This window comes from Oryzias melastigma, linkage group LG24, assembly GCF_002922805.2.
Source record: "Oryzias melastigma strain HK-1 linkage group LG24, ASM292280v2, whole genome shotgun sequence".
NCBI classification, from domain to species: domain Eukaryota; kingdom Metazoa; phylum Chordata; class Actinopteri; order Beloniformes; family Adrianichthyidae; genus Oryzias; species Oryzias melastigma.
Genome location: NC_050535.1, coordinates 379,571 through 395,662, shown reverse-complemented (window position 1 = coordinate 395,662; position 16,092 = coordinate 379,571). Strand labels below are relative to the sequence as shown.

The window sequence follows — 16,092 nt, the reverse complement described above, 5'->3', positions numbered from 1 at the left end:
GAAGACGTTTCAGTTCATTGATGGGAGTCTCGTTTATGTTAGAGACGATGAAAAGGCCCCAAAATCACGACGTCAGAGAAACAAACGTGAATATTTCTGTTACATTTTAGGCTGAAATTAAAAATAAAGTCTTTGAAACTGCAGACATTTAGAAATACTTTTAAAAGTTATTATTATGCTGAACAACTTTTTGGGAACAATGCTGAGAAGTTCTGGTGAAGATGCTGGTTTTATCGTTCTGTCGTCCTCTGAGGATTCTTATGGTATAAAATTAGGATTAAATGTCATTTTCCTGATTATGTAACACAAAAACAGTGAAGTTTCAAATAGACGTTAAAGTGTATTTTCGTTTACTCTCTGGTGTGAATCAGCTGGATGTGGTTCCGACCACAGAAATGACGGCTGGACCGTCTGTCTGGAGGGGTCAGAGAGCGCCGACCTCGGTGCCCCACGGCCGGTAGGGTTTACCGCTGCTGAGGGAGGTCTGGGATGAAGGGGAGGGCACAGCAGTGCAGGCGAAGGAGGACAGGACGGGGAAACCTCCATGGAGGGTGAACGGAAACGACGACGAGAGGGGGAGGGCGGGGAGAGGCGAAGAGGAGGAGTCTGCGAGGCCGCCCAGTCCGTACGGCAGAGGACGCAGGGCGGCTACGGCCCAGGGGGGAGGGGGGAGCGGGTAAGGATGGGGGTGCTGATGGGAGGCGGCCTTGAGGGCGGCGGTGTCGCGCTGGGTGGAGCAGGAGGTCAGGTGGGAGAGGAGGCGGGAATGCAGAGGGCTGCTGGGGTCCAGCCCCTCCACGGCGCCCAGGAAGCGGGAAACCTCCGTCACGCACTCCCTGAAGCCCAGAGACAGGAAGTCCAGGGCGAGGGCGGGGCCATCCAGGTTACCTGCAGAGAGGGAGGGGAGAGGGCGTGGTTAACAAAAAAGGGGGAGTCTGAGGATCCCAAGCAGGATTTAATGTGATTTTATATCGATTTTAGTTTGACTTTCTGCTTGAAAAATAGAGAATTAGAAAATGCGCTGGGCGGGCAACAAGCTAAGAGTCCCGCCCACATATCAGAGGTGAATTTCTACTCCATTAAAAACTACATCATCATAGTTAAGTTTGAAGTTGAGTTTGAAAGTATGAACTGCAGGAGCCGTCGCCGTGGTTACCTGCCCCGGCTGCAGCCTGCAGCATCTTCAGATGGTCCACCGTCATCTGGAGGATCTCAACCTTCTCCAGCTTAGATGAACCCTGATGAAACACGGCAGAATCTCTGAGAAATCCTCGTCTGGCAGAAGAACCATGTGGTGACGGTTTGCTTTGTTTAAACCATTTAACCAAGACTTTTATTTTGAAACTCCTTGCAAATGAAATGGCACTTCCAGACTTTCATGTAATAAAAAAGATTTTCTAACACATCTGGAGCAAAAATGTGCACTTTTTCTCGTTTGCGTTGTAGTTTTGCAGGTTTCACCTTTTAAGTTTGTTAATGAGCTGCACCTGAGTGAAAGGTTTGATGCTCACCTGCAGGAATGGTCATTTTTTCTTCCTTTTTAATCATCACACAAAATGAACTTCTTATTTTCAACCATGTAAAGAAATAAACATCAGACGACACCGTATTTATAAGACAGAAGTGTGTCGTGAATAAGGACAGTTGCATCATCAATCGGTTTATTTTTAAATATTTTAGCAGCAAAAAAACTCAATTTATTATTCTGACAAACTGTATGAAGACAAATCTGCAGGAATTTCAGTGACAAAGAAAAAGATCGATGCAGAAATGATAGCAGGATCATTTTGTGGGTTTTAACTTTGAGAGGTTTTATATGGGGTCAAATCAGGATCAGCTTAAAGTTAATGAAAAACCAGATGGAAAATGTGTAAAAAAATGTAAGGCGATGAGCTCAAAAGGAGCAGCTCAGCAGCGAAAACTCAAACAACTGAGTGGTAACAGTTTTAGATTTTTTATTCAAGTTTCCAATTTATTTTTTTTTTTCCAATTTGCAATATTTCTTTCATGTTTTTTAATATTAATTTTTCAATTATTCGATTTCATTTTTTTTATAATTAAATATTTGCTTCAAGTTTTTAATATGTATTTTTTCATTTTTTTTCTTTCAAATTTTCAATCTTCACTTCAATTATTCAATAATAATTCAGGCTAATCCTGTTTGACAGTTTTACTACATTTGTATCCACGTTCCTGTATCTCTGATTGACTGCTCTGATGTGAGGAAATGTTCAGGCGTGTTGCGCTCCGTCTGCGTTGAACGCAGCGTGGCGGTGCTGTCCGTGGTGCTGACATCATGGGGCTCAGAGCTCTGACGTGAAGAAATTCTCCCTGCTGTGGTTTTACTGAGGTTCATTCGTGATACATCTGTCAGAGTTCCACATGAAAACCACGACTTTTCTCACGTCTAAGACCAGTTTTCACTCGTGCACATCCGCGACGTTTCGCTCTCACCTGCTTCTCGGAGGCTGTGGGGACCAGACTCCGTAACTCCGACAGGCTGCTGTTGATTCTGTCGCGCCGCCTCTTCTCGATGATCTGGAGGAGAAAACGATGACGAACTCCGTCAGAGGTCGAAGCCGATCGGTCACTTCACCTGAATCCTGCAGGAGTCAGACCCACCCCTCGGCGCCTTTTTCTCGCCATCGCCTGAGTGGTCGTGGTTGGAGACGCACATCTGACGAAGGAAGATTTCACCGACCTGGAGAAGAGAAAACAGCAAATCTGTTTTTAATTAAGTTTAAATCCAGTTTGTACTTTCATGACAGAAAGATGTGGAAAAGTTACTTTTTTAAAAGATAAAATAAAAGAAAACAGTGGATGAATTATAACAAAATCACTGATTGCCTTGTTACCATAACGACGCTGAGAGATTTACCAGAGTCCAAAATATCTTTCAAGTGTTGTGAGGAGATGTTTTTATAACTCGACAGAAGTTAAAGCTTCCAAAATGTCTTTGAAACATTTTTATTTTAAAGGAAATAAAAAAGATAATTTGTCAAAAAATGTAATGCTTCTTTATGTTTTTAAATCAATATATGATTTTAGATCAGACTTTAAGTTTGTCTCTTCATTGTTGACGTGAACCGTCCAGCGTAAACCCCGCCTTCACCCAAATGTGGATAGGATAGGCTCCAGCATCTCTGAGACTCAGAAAGTGGTTTGTGATGAACTAGTCATGTAGGATTAATCCTCAAAGTTCTGATTTTGATTTTCAGGAGAAAGTTGACTCCCTTTGCTAGGCGAAATTCCCAAACAGACATCAAGAAAGTTGACTGTGTGAGATCTTTGAGCCAAAGCAGATCGACGTCATGAAAACAAAGAAACCTTCAGTTGGAGGAGCAGCAGAAGAACTGCTGCCCCAGAAGGGAAGCTCTCCTCAGAGGAGATAAAGGAGTTATTTCAGGGAGGTGGTGAGACGGACTTTAGATCAGGGAGAGCATGTTTACCAGATTAAAATAAAGCTTTAATGTTCTAAAATTTTTGAAAATATCCATCCATCCATCTATTTTCTTGACCGCTTCTTCCCTTTCGGGGTCGCGGGGTGCTGGAGCCTATCCCGGCTACTGACGGGCGAAAGTGGGGTTCACCCTGGACAGGTCTCCAGTCTGTCTCAGGGCCTCAATCACACACATCCACTCTCACATTCACACCTAGGGGCAATTTAGAGTCACCAATTAACCTATGAAGCATGTTTTTGGACGGTGGGAGGAAGCCGGAGTCCCCGGTGAAAACCCACGCATGCACGGGGAGAACATGCAAACTCCACACAGAAAGGTCCCAGCCGGGATTCGAACCGGGGCCTTCTCGCTGTGAGGCAAGAGCGCTAACCACTGCACCACCGTGCAGCTCTGTTTGAAAATATCTTTATTTTAAAAGTCTGAAATGAAGCAAACCAACAAAATAGGAATACAATAAGTAAAATATTAAATTAATGCTGTACATTCTGCAAAAACAGTCTCAACTTTAACATTTCTTTAAAAAAGGACATTTAATGTATATTTATAACTTATCAAAGCCTATTTTTATGTGTTTAAGTAGTAAAACGTCTATTGATCATGTCAAGAAATTGATTACTGAATTTTTAAGGATTACAGTAATATTATTTATATTATTGACATTAAAATGTGTTTATTTCTATTTTCAACATTAAAAATTGTATGAAACATTTTAAAAGAATATTTTTGAACATTTGCATTTTCTCCTTTCTTATTTTAATCATCTTTTGAACAAGAGAGACATTGGACCTTATTTTATTTCATTTATTGTTGTTTAGTTTCATGTTGTTTTTAAAACTGTCCACATTTTGACTGATATTTAACATTTTAAGAGAGATTTACAATAACAAATCAATATAAGTGAAGGATAAAGATGAAGGTGTGGGTCCCTCATCATCACCTCATGACCTCTAGGGTTGATCACGTGACTCCCTGAAGGACAAGAGCCTCAAAACAGTTTACTTCACTTTACCTGAGAAAACAGATTTAATTGAATGTTTTATGCAGACTTTCAGGTGTTAAAACAGGTTAAAAAACATCCACCCGGTTAGTTATTATTTAAATTAAGTTATAATAATCAGCTTTAAATCTTTAGAGGAAGCGGATTCAGAATAAAATAACAGATTTGTTTTTTATTTTTATTTTTTTACTTTTTTTTGTTGTTGTGATTTTAAATAAAACCAGAACTCGCCCTGAGAAGATCTGCTGCTTCCCCTCCCGGATGGTCTCGTCCACGTCACTCTCCACGGGGCTGCAGTCCGCACGAGGCCGCTTCATGGCGCGCGAGCGACTCACCTGCCCCCACGCGGAGGCCGCAGGTGCGAGAGGAGAGGGTGCACAAACTCGAACTCCCTCCTGAAGGAGTTTGCGGGGAAGTCATTCAAAATGAAATGAAAATCAAGTCCAGCAGAAGCTCGGATGCTGGTCAGCTGACTGGTGGAGCATTCCAAAGATGTCAGAGTTCTACAGAAGTTCTGCTGCAGGTTCAGTAAGGAGGGCGGGTCAGCTGCGCTCGCGCCCGGTGTGTCCTCCTCTCCTTCTTCTCCTTCTCCTCCTCTCTGCTGCTCCTGCTTTCCCACAGAGCCTGCATGAGAGCCGCGCGCGCGCGCTCACAAACCCAGGAACTGCCCACGTGAGTGAGCGCACGCGCGTGGGAACTAGAAGATCTTGGAGAAACAGGTTTCATACTGTCAAACTGTTAACCCATAAATCTAAAACCTGCCTTTCATGTCGTCACGTGATGCCTTTGATCTCCTTTGATGTCTCAGCCTTATTTTTGCTCGTTTTTGAGTCTTCCAAACGTTTTTTGTGCAGTTTTAAGAGGTTTTCAGCTCCTTTCTTGTATTTGTGGTTATTTTGTGGCTTTTTGTGAAGGTTTGGATTTCTGCGTGAACGTTTTGTGGTGTTTTGTGTGTGTTTAACCAGAGATTTGATATTTCTTCAATGCTTTCAGCTCCTAAATGCGTTTCTATTACAGCTCATTGGCCGCTTTAATTTGGTTTTTGGCTTCTTGATGCTAAACATTTTTTTTTTCAAAAGTTAATGGAGAAAATTACACACCGGCCACATAACATCTAAAAATGTATTTTAGAGATAGAAACTGTATTTGCAGTCAGAAAACGGTTGGTCCAAACTCCCATCCTGATGTGGGAGCTCCATGAATGTTTGATAGCACATATTTATGACGGAGAACTTTTCCGAACATCCCAGCTGAAGCTCCACAAACACCGTTGGTCCTCTGGAGCATCAGCCTTTGGATCTCATGTTTTTTGTTGTTGTTCTGCCGTCGTCACAGCGTTGTGTCGCCTACAGACCGACAGCAGGAGCTGCTTCAGGAGTCGGACACGAGGAGAAAGGAGGAGCTTCACGCGTTGTGTGTTTGGAAAAGGCTGCTGTCCGAGTCAGACTTTCCCACAGATCCAGGCTGAAACCCAATCATCGTGTGAGAGAGACACACAAACACACACACAAACACACACACACAGACACACACACACAAACACACACACACAGGCGTCTGTCTTTTCATCTGCTTCTTCCACCAGTGTATCACCTCGTCTGATTTCCTCCAAACGGATTTCCGGTTCGTCCATCGTCTTTAATGTCCAGATAAAGAACCACAAACTCCACATATTTCTCCTCACACGCATTGAAATGTATTGAAAGTCATTCTTTTTGCAGACGACACCATGGTTTTTGTTCAGAAAGAAATCTAAAACATTTATTGGAGGAATATAAAAAATGAAAATTAAATATCTGTCTCATAGTAGTTATAATAGACTTTTATTTAATTTGGAAAGACACATTTATAGTCTGTACTAATAAAAAAAGGAGTCTTGAAACAAAAATGAAAAAAGTATCTCACTTAGATTTCTACGTTTTTTTTCCTGGACATCACACTAAAAGTAAAGTGGCAAAAATACTATTTGTTTTGAAAAATGTTAATGTTGATCTGGATCTTGTTTTTACTTCAGAAGATGAAAATAATATGAGAAAAAAGATTTTAAGTGACTTTAAGCATTTAAACATGTTTTCCAGGGTAAAGTTTAGGGATTTCTAACATAAATTTGTGAAAAGTTCATTTATTTTAAAGACAATATTTGTAGAGAAGCGACTTGATGAACGTGAGTGTTAAAGACCATCCAGCACTTACTCTTTTTTCCCCTCTTCAAGCTTTTATAGAGGAGCAGAAATCTAATTGAAGCTATGAGCGGCATTGAATGACACACAAAAATCACTTAATTTCAAAATGGCGTCTTTTCTGTTGGTTTATCTCCATAGCAACCATTAAATGTTTTGGTCACCTAGAGGTGATGAGCAGATCGGTGTCTTTTTTAGAAGAATCTGCAAAAGTACATTTTTGGATTTCCTTAGCAACGGAGACATTTTTTATCAGTTCATTCAGCTTGACCCAAGTAACTATGAAATGTTTCCATTTTCCAATTAAAAAAAATGTACGAGCAACAAGGGAACGCTGCCTTTGCCAGTTTGCCACGCTAGCAAAAATTTAGAAAGAAACTGTATCAAATTACAGAACTTTTGTTAATTGATCCAACATTTCTCTTTTTACAGAGTAGTAGGAGGAGCCAAAGAACATGAGCTCAAACGGTCAGATCCGTGGCGTTATCGCAGTCACATCCTGTTTGTGCCTGAGAGTTCAGATCCTATCAGGGCTTCATTGGTGCTGGAGGTCATGAAGGACAAACAGGACCGTCCTAAAGCAGGAATATCTGGGTGTGGGGGGGCCGTATCTCAGGGAGCGTGGGGGTCGTGGGTCGGAAATCCTTCCAGAACAAGAGAGAGCCGCTGAAGGTTGCACGAGTGTTTACACGCCGTGTGTGGTGTAAATGGGAGGAAGTGGAGTATTATTCTCAGCAGGAGTTGTGCTCGCCGCCCGTCTGCCCCCCAACCCAATCACTGTTAAAACCTAAAAAGCAACATTTGAGGTTATTTTATATTACATTGAAGTTTATTTTAGAATAGCAAAAAGTTTTGGAGATTGTATTTTTTTTTGGCCAAACACCAATATTTCTTTTTTATTTTGTTTGGTTTGGTTTTTAAATAATATTGGCCCCAGTTTAGCTCCGTACCGTCTTAAGGGTATCCAAAGGAAGTTTTGAAATTGTTGTGAGACCAATACGGCTTGGCGGCCATTTTCTGGCAAAGTGTGAAATTTCACACCAGCAGGTTAAGTCTACAACAACCACCACCAATTATTTTAACCCCCTACCCCATAAAAAAAAACACTTTTGTTTTGGTTCACAAATGTAAACTCCTCCAAAGGGGTTTCAATCGCCTCTTAATTCCTAAAGTGTAACTTTGGAAAAAAATATAAAAATAAAGTTTGTAGATTTTGAACGGTGTTAGCAGGGTGAGCTAGCGTTTCCGTTTTGCTCATCGGAATATTGTAAAAATTGAACACATGAACTCATTGACTCGAGCTGAACGAAATGATGTAACCTATACGATATGAACATATTAGCAATGTGGGCGTGGTTAGCAAAAACCTCTGTTGCTAAGGACATACAAAAATGTATTTATGCCGATTCTTCTAAAAATGACATAGATCTGTTCGTCACCCCCAGACAACCAAAACTTAAAATGGTTGCTATGGAGATAAACCAACAGAAAAGATGACATTTTGAAAAAAACAACCCCCATCCAGAGGGGGAGGGGCGTGTAGCACCCGCTTAGCCAGTGAGGGCGGGTCAGAGGGACGGGCAAGGGTGAGTAGCACCTGTCAGCTATGCTCACAGCTTTAATATGATTATTTTTTAATATTTTTCTTATTTTGGCTGCTGTTCATTGGTGCTTCCCAAAATGAACAAAAAACCCAAATTGTCAAATTAACCTTTAAAAATCAGAAGAAAACTGTTTTTGGGTTCCAAGGGTTACAGCGGTGTCTTGTTGAGTGACAAACAAAACCTGAAATGAGCTGGACGGCGTTTATTCATCCCAAAGTTTGGATTTGAACCCAGACTTCAGTGGTTGAGTTGAAGATGCTCACTGCTCTGCAGGAAGTTATTAGAGAGAAAATAAAAATGAGGCTTCAATCAAAGTTAGCATCTTTACTGTTTCACTTTATTAGTTCAGTTTTCTAAATAGAACCTCCAGAAAGTCCTAATTCCTCAACGATTAGTTTTAAAACTTCTTTATTTGATCCTTAACTGATTCTGTCAAACGCTGCCTCCTGGTGAAGCCTTCATTCATGTCTCTGGGGACAGATTGTCTTTGATGCACTCCCACAGACTGAATCAATGCCTCTCATAATAGTCTTGTTGTGATGAAGCCTGCAGACCAACCTGCAGGTGCAGCGCCGCTCCACCACCTTCCTGTCCCTGACTCCGCCTCCTCCGCTTCCCAACAGGAAGTAGAGTAAAAACGTGACGGACATTCTGCCTTTCTGTGAGGCTGAAGCCGGAGGAGCACAGACACTCCAGGGGTTATCACTGTGTAGGGTCCTTTCAACTCTCACTTGACCTCTGACCTGTCCTCCACCTCCCTTCTAAATAAAGGTTGAGCAGTAAGCGAGGAGAAAAACGGCTGAGAACTTTCTGACAGAAAGTCTGAAGAAAAGCGTTTTGACTTGAGGGAAGAAGAACCTGCTGATGTTCTTCAACGTGACCTTCAGTTCTGATGTTTTCTGAGTAAAAATCAGGCGTGTTTAGCCAATAAGAAGCTTCTATGGCAGCTTGGTTGAAAACATGTTGGACACGGCCCTCCAGGGCTGGAGGTCGACCCCTGTGCACTCCGGGGCTGCATGAGGATCAGTCGACTGTTAAAATAATGGTTCGTGTCAGTCCTAAACTAAATGAATGAAGTACTCTGGTGATTCTGACCGAGATGAGTCGGCCTCGTTTCCTCCACAGAAGCTGAAGCAGCAGCTGTGGAAAGGCTGAAGGAGAGCCGGAGAGGTTTTCGTCTTCGAGCACGTCAACGCGTCCTCACAAGAGTCCGGGAGCTCTCTGGAATCTGCAGCGTCTGGGAAGGAGACGTGTCGGCTGAAGGCCAGATTGTGGAGCATGCCTGTCAGCAGCTCCGACACCTCCACCACCGGCCCGATTGGACCTGGATGACTGACAGGTGAGCAGCAGACGGTCACAGGAGAACCGCTGCCACTCCAGAAAAGAAGGAAGACTTGGTCCTTTTACAGAACTTCAAAATAAGAGCTGAAAGTAAATAATTGGATGAAGTTTCAAACCAATTAAATAGTTTAGATCAACACTGAAAATAGCTTTAGATTCAGACATTTGAATATATTTTTAAATAAAAAAACAAAACTAATATCCTAATAAAGAGAATCTAAAGTGAGAAGCTGAAGAAATGTTATGTAAAGACTACAAACAAAACTTTAAGTGAAACCAAACGAGATTCAAAAATGTAGGAAATTCCCTCCAGCGTGAGGTGTTCTGTCTGACCGACGTGGTTCCTCGTCTGCAGAGGCTTCCTGCTGGTGTCAGAACCAGCAGCAGATGATGCTGGAGGTGAGAGGCGCCGTGTTCTGCAGACGTTCTGCTCAGCTTTAGTCTCACCTCAGCACTCAGAGCAGATCAACACTCACATTCTCAAAGCTCCTACAGAAGGATGACGACCTTCACTTAATCCAATCAGCTGTTATCTAATGTTCATATCTGACATGCATTTTAAAATTGTTCACAATTTTTGTGATTTTTCAAGAAATTCTTATAATACTTTGTGTACTTTCTACAAATTATGCAAGTTTGGTATCAAAATGTTCAGCACATTTGAGACATTCATGCTAGTACTTTTGGTTTTCATATGTTCGAAGCATTTTAAGATGTTTGTAATTTTGCAGTTTTTCAAGAAATTCGTGAATATCTGTTAGCACTTTCAGCAAACTTATGCGAGTTTAGTATCAAAATGTTCACAGATGATTTTTTGAAGATAAACGTTTCAAACTTTTAACCTTTAATTAGGAAAAACCTGGAAAACATCACATGATCCAGATGTGAATCCACAGTTTGAGATGAAACATGATAATAAGTTTTAACAAACGTCTGTCGTTGTTTCTGGTTAACTGTGAACGGCATCAGACTGAATCCACATTTCAGACTGAGCTCTGATCTGCAGGCTCTCCTCCATCTCGCCGTCCTCCACCGTGGGCGCCACATTCCTGGTGTGTTCCTCGCTTTCTAAACAGAGACGGTGGGTGTGGGAAAGACCTGCTGGTCACCGCACACGCTCACACGCGTGATCAGCTGATCTCTGACTCCCCCAGCTCTCCCAGCGCTTCATCCCTGTGTTCCCTGGGAAAACAGAGACTGTGGCTGAGGCCTCACCCTCCGCTTTTCAGGAGGATTAGGTTTAAATAAAAGGCTTGAAAAAGGAAATAAATGTAGTTTCTGGTAAATAAACCGCATAAAAGCTTTTATGCAGAACTCCAAATTAATGATGATGATGATGAGGATGAAGCTCAGAGGAAGAGCTGGAGGATGAAAGGAGGATTGTGTGATGCTGCAGTGAAAGAGTGTTATTCTTCAGAGCTGCTGACAGACGCTCATTGTTCGCCGGAGTTTCTGCAGAGACCGAGCCGGTCGTCCTCACGCCGCGGTGGGAGGCTTGTGTAAGATTATCGGCTAGATTTACCACTAGTGTGAAGCTGACGGACGGGAAACGTCTTCTCTGATCTGTGACGCGTGAAAACTCCTTCTGGATCCAAAAGAGATCAGAACAAATGATCCCTGATCCTCAGAGGAAGAAAACTTCATTTCAAACAGATTTTTTTTACATATTTTGTATTTTAAAAGAACAATTTGCCCTTAAAGTTCTTCCTTTTTGCAACTTCTGAACATTGAACCTGTTCTTACAGAAGTTTTAAACTACTCACAGTTTTAGATAGATAGATAGATATCTTTATTTGTCATTGCCACAGGTATTTAATGATCGATTTTCAATTTCACTAAAAGAAAAACAATGTAAATAAAACAAGTTGGATTGTTTTTAATCCAAACTCTTTTTTGGGTTATTTTAACTCAAAGGAAAAAATAAATAGAAACAATAAATTGGGTTAAAATCAAACTATTATCATCCAAAAATGAGTTAAAGTAACTACAGCGTCCAAATGCCAATTAAATAATTTCCATTTATTCTAACTTTTAATTTCTATAAATATCATATTTCTAGCCCTTTCATTTGTTACATTCTGAAACAAAAAGGAGTTTTTAGAATCTCTGAACTCTTCCAGGTGAGCTGCAGGACAGTCAGGACAGGTGGGAGGGTCTCGGCTCCGCCCCCTCCTTCCCACCGTTCCTCTGCTGTCCCAGGGGTGTTTGACCGGACTTTCTGCCCTCCTCCTGCCCCCTGCTGCAGCCACACAGGCTCTTATTGTGGTGGATCCCACGCCGGTCGCGGCCTCTAACCCGCAGCCGCACACATTTATTATAACGGTGAATAAATGGGGTTCATGGATGCAGAAACGTCGGTCTGCAAAAGATTCAGTTTTACGTTAGACGAAGTGAAGCTGTGAGCAACGGAAGAATTTCAAATTAGAAGCTCCACAATAAATAAATGTCCTTCATTTAGTTTTCCAGTTTTCTGTTGTGTTGATTCATTTTTTACAAATTATTCTAGTAAATCTTGTAAATAATTATTGTGCGTTTTTGTTTTTACACTTTTGTTTTTAAATCTCTTCCTGTTTAAGTCCAGTTCCTCACAGTGTGGTGTGTGTAATCCTGGTGACAAGCATATTTGTGAGAAACATTTTATTATTACAGCAGAACAACATTAATAAAGAAATGTAACATTTTAGTGAGCTCCATCGTTGTTATGATGAATGATTGAGGGATTTATGGATTATTAAGGAATAATTTGTAAATATAAACGACGAATTTAGATTCTGAAAACATTTTGTGTGGTTTCACAAACTAATCCTGAATGTGTAACATCAGAATGACCGTCTGATGCGCTACACAAACTGAACTGTTGTTTTCCGGGATAAAACACTTCCATCCACATCTTACAGCAACAGAAAACTGTCCTTCCAGCAGAAACCTGAATCCATTCTGCTGACATGAAGATAGATAGCGACACCTACTGGACACAACTTAATCAGACTCCAAACATTTCAAAGAAGAGACAGAAATGTTTGAGAAGGAGAAGGAGCTGCTTTGTGTCTGTAGGTCTGGAGGAAGAGGAGCTGGGTTCGGATGAGGAAGTCTATGATGGAGAAGTCAGGATGAGAGCGGGAAGACGGAGGAGAGAAGCTCTCTCCTGGTACGTCAACATTATATTATTTTATCCATATCTCTCTAAGTGCAATGTTTCCTAACTTTTACATCAATCATGATAAATGTTTTAATGTTCTTTCAGAAATAAAGATAAAGTTCAACAAATACTTTATCTTCCTTTTATTTAAAACCACAGGTCTCATTTTCTGTCTGTGTCATGGTGTAAAAGTTGTTAAATAAATGTTATTGTTTGATTAAATTAACAATTTAGTAAGAGAAAAATGTGATTTACAGACTTGATCTGTATAATTTTCCCTTATTAGGATCAATTCAAGTTTTATTTATCTAATGATCACAGATTTTAGTTATTATGTTTGTTCTCCATGAACGTTTTTTAATTTAAAGAACAAATTAGTCTTCTTATTCCCCCCGTCAGCATATTTACATCAGCAATGTATTTCTGCTTTACAAACACGATAGGAACTACAAATCAGAGCTCCCATGATGCACCGCGGCGGGCGGAGCCTCCAGTCCGTTTCCAGCGCGATCAAGTTTAAGAGAGACATCTAAACATCAGGTAAGTGTATTTGATCTGCAAACTTCGCTTAGTGTAACGACGATTGCCAAAATACCGGGAAAAAAACAACTTTATTTTGATTTCCCGGGGTTTAAAGATGTGCGCATGCGCATGAACGGAAACACATATGCGCACATACGTCATTGAGTGTCGCGGTGATGCTTTTTTACGCCATGATGCTCGGCGTAAAAACGTCATCTTATGTCATTGTAGTTATCCTAGAGTTGTAATCCTAGTCAGGAATCTCCAGATCGCCACAAGAGTCAGAGAAAGGACTTTACAGAAGCACACAAGACAGTGTTATCACTTAAGGATTTAAGACTTTTAAAAAATTCTACCAAACGTTAAAATGTCTCTCGAAGAATTAAACCGCATTATGCTGGATCTGTTCGAGCTGAACGCCTATATACGAAGGCAGATCGACGAAGTCGGCGAAAATCTGCCAGGCGTGAAACATTTGAAAACGAGCCACAAAAAACTGAAGGACGAATGGAAGGCGGCTTCTCAGGAAAACAAAGAATTGGCTAAAGAATTGAAAAAAATGAACGAGAAAGTGGAGGAGCAAATGAAAATCCACGAGAAATGTGAAAAAGTAAAGCAGGAAACTGCTAATTTCTCTAAAAACATACAAAGTATCAAAGACGAAATGGAGGTTCTTCAATCTAAACTTTGGGAACCGAAACAGCTGAAACTAGAGCAGAAGAGAGTCAAATCTGAACGGAAAGCCATGAAAAGTCAATCTGCAGCTTTGCTTGATGACCTGAAAAAACTACAGAGGAAGGTGGACAGTCAAGCAAATCTGGAGAAAGATTACAAACTAGAGCTGAAACGGTTCAAGACTTTGGAACTGGAGATCCCAGCTCTCAAAAAGCTGCTTCAGAAAAAACTCCAGGAACAGGACCGAATGAGGCAGGACCTGCCCAGATTGAGTGGCGAAAGATACCGCCTGGAGGAGGTCAAAAAAGACTTGGAAACTGAGATTTCAGAGCTGAAACCGCAGCCAAACGACGATGAAGACATCGAGTATTTTAGCTGCGAGGAAGACTCTTGGAGCGATGACGAAATCGGGTATTTTAGCTGTGAGGAAGACTCTTGGAGCATTCCTGAGGACCAAGAAATAGTCTCCATCAAAGGCTTCCAATCATTTGAAAGTCTTCCCTTGTCTAAGAAAGATGAGGAAGAAAGTGGACACAAAGAAGGAACTGCCTCCACTGAAGATATCCAAACCCCTTCCTGCCGGGCATTGGCTAAAGAAGATGCTAGTCCCAATCCTTCTTCCTCTTCACCGTTTGAGGAAGGTGAAGAAGACGACGAGTTTCTCTTTTCCAGTGCTGACTTCCCACAAACGTCGGAAGATGACTCTTTATCATCTTCTGAGTTCCTCTTTCCAAGTGATGAACTGCACCATTCTTCAGATGATGAAGACATTGCTGAGTTTCTCTTTTCAAAGAAAGACTTGAAAGATCATTTGGAAGATTCTTCAGAAGACGAGTTTCTCTTCTCACATAAAGACCTTAAGGATTCTTCAAAAGGAAAAAAGAAAGTCCGTTTTGTCCTTCCAGACAAAAACTCTTCAGGAGATGAAGAGGAAGAGGAGTTCCTCTTTTCAAGTGAAGACTTAAGCAATATCTCTGAAGATGATGAAGATATTGCAGAGTTTATCTTTTCGAAGAAGGACTTCAAAGATAATTTGGAAGATTCTTCGGAAGACGAGTTCGTCTTATCGAGTAAACCCTTAAAGGATTCTTCGAAAGGCAAAAAGAAAGTCCGGTTTGTCCTTCCAGACAAAAACTCTTCAGGAGATGAAGAGGAAGAGGAGTTCCTCTTTTCAAGTGAAGACTTGAGCAATACTTCTGAAGACGAAGAAAGGAATAAACCCAAAGAGGGAGCAGTCGCCATAAAACCTGTTCAAGCCTCTGAAAGTTTGCTTTGCGCTTCATTGGCTGAAGAAGATAAAGAGGAAGATGATTCCTTCAGTTCAAGCGAAAACCTTCAGGATCTCTCGGAGAATGAAGAGAACGAGGATGACTGTAGTGTTTTAAGTGACCATGAGGATACTTTGGATGATGAAGAAAAGACTGAAAACAATGGAGAAACAATCTCCATGGAGGGTATCCAAAGTTCAGAAGATTAGTGAAAATTCAGGTTGTTTGGGTTTAAAAATTCAACCTGAAAGTTAAAAAATGCTTGAAATTTCTGGTCAGGAAAAAAAAAAAAAAAACATGTTTTTTACGCACAGATGTTTTTATTGATCACCTTATTTTATTATTAGATATTGTTGTTTTTGTTGATTAAATCTTAGATTTAAAAACTTTTAGATCGTAGGCTGATAAAGTAGATTAAAATGTAGGAACTTAATTCTGTAAAATTGTGATAAAAACATTCTTGTAGGACAAAATCATTAATATTATCTTTATTTAGTATTTTTTTTAACCCTTTAACACCGGAGATCCAGTGTTTATGTTCTTTGATTTACAGTCATTTTTCAACTGCTAACAATCCAGTAGTAAATATAAGTCGTAGGTTATGAAGGAGAAAAGTGGCGGTAACTGCCGCTTTTCTCCTTCACAATCTACTGGAATTATCGTGTTAATGGTTGAACAGTTACAGTATGTTAAAGATCTTGTGTTTAAGCATCACTGGCAACATCTCAGGTGTTAAAGGGTTAAATTCCACATAAAGCTCTTAGTTAGATTTAATTTATTATTATTTCTTTACATGGACCAAAACTGGATTATTCTCAGTTGGCATGTAGTTGCTGACGTCCAAAGTTCTGGTCTATGATTGTTTTTAAATGTTGAACCCAATTTTAACAGTCATTTATTAGTCG

The 16,092-nt window shown here is 40.7% G+C and overlaps 1 protein-coding gene and 1 long non-coding RNA gene across 3 annotated transcripts in view; one reads left to right on the top strand and one right to left on the bottom strand.

Moving 5' to 3' along the window:
* Window positions 1–13: 13 nt before the first annotated feature.
* Window positions 14–5,062, bottom strand: hey2 (hes-related family bHLH transcription factor with YRPW motif 2). The gene is made up of 5 exons (XM_024291845.2): window positions 4,690–5,062; window positions 2,623–2,701; window positions 2,455–2,538; window positions 1,157–1,238; window positions 14–888 (listed from the first exon to the last, which is right to left on the bottom strand). Exons 1-5 carry the CDS (start codon window positions 4,773–4,775, stop codon window positions 425–427), a joined length of 795 nt encoding a protein of 264 aa, XP_024147613.1. The 5' UTR covers window positions 4,776–5,062; the 3' UTR covers window positions 14–424.
* A 254-nt stretch (window positions 5,063–5,316) lies between these two features.
* The window catches only part of LOC112158458, a 12,511-nt gene continuing 1,735 nt past the window's right edge, over window positions 5,317–16,092 (top strand). The window contains exons 1-4 of one of the 2 annotated variants that reach the window (XR_002921313.2): window positions 5,317–5,940; window positions 9,368–9,581; window positions 12,638–12,731; window positions 13,166–13,262. This is a non-coding gene — a long non-coding RNA (uncharacterized LOC112158458). Of the gene's footprint in view, window positions 5,941–8,157; window positions 9,288–9,367; window positions 9,582–12,637; window positions 12,732–13,165; window positions 13,263–16,092 lie in introns of those variants that run through there. The other variant, XR_002921312.2, reaches the window with a different exon arrangement.

What these genes read in the sequence shown, in the direction of transcription:
- hey2 (XM_024291845.2), bottom strand. Translation starts at nt 4,775, where the DNA reads ATGAAGCGGCCTCGTGCGGACTGCAGCCCCGTGGAGAGTGACGTGGAC. An exon ending in CGAGAAAAAGGCGCCGAGGG is followed by an intron (nt 2,539 to 2,622) that starts GTGGGTCTGACT and finishes TTTCTCCTCCAG; the next exon opens with ATCATCGAGAAGAGGCGGCG. An exon ending in GCAGGCTGCAGCCGGGGCAG is followed by an intron (nt 889 to 1,156) that starts GTAACCACGGCG and finishes CCCTCTCTGCAG; the next exon opens with GTAACCTGGATGGCCCCGCC.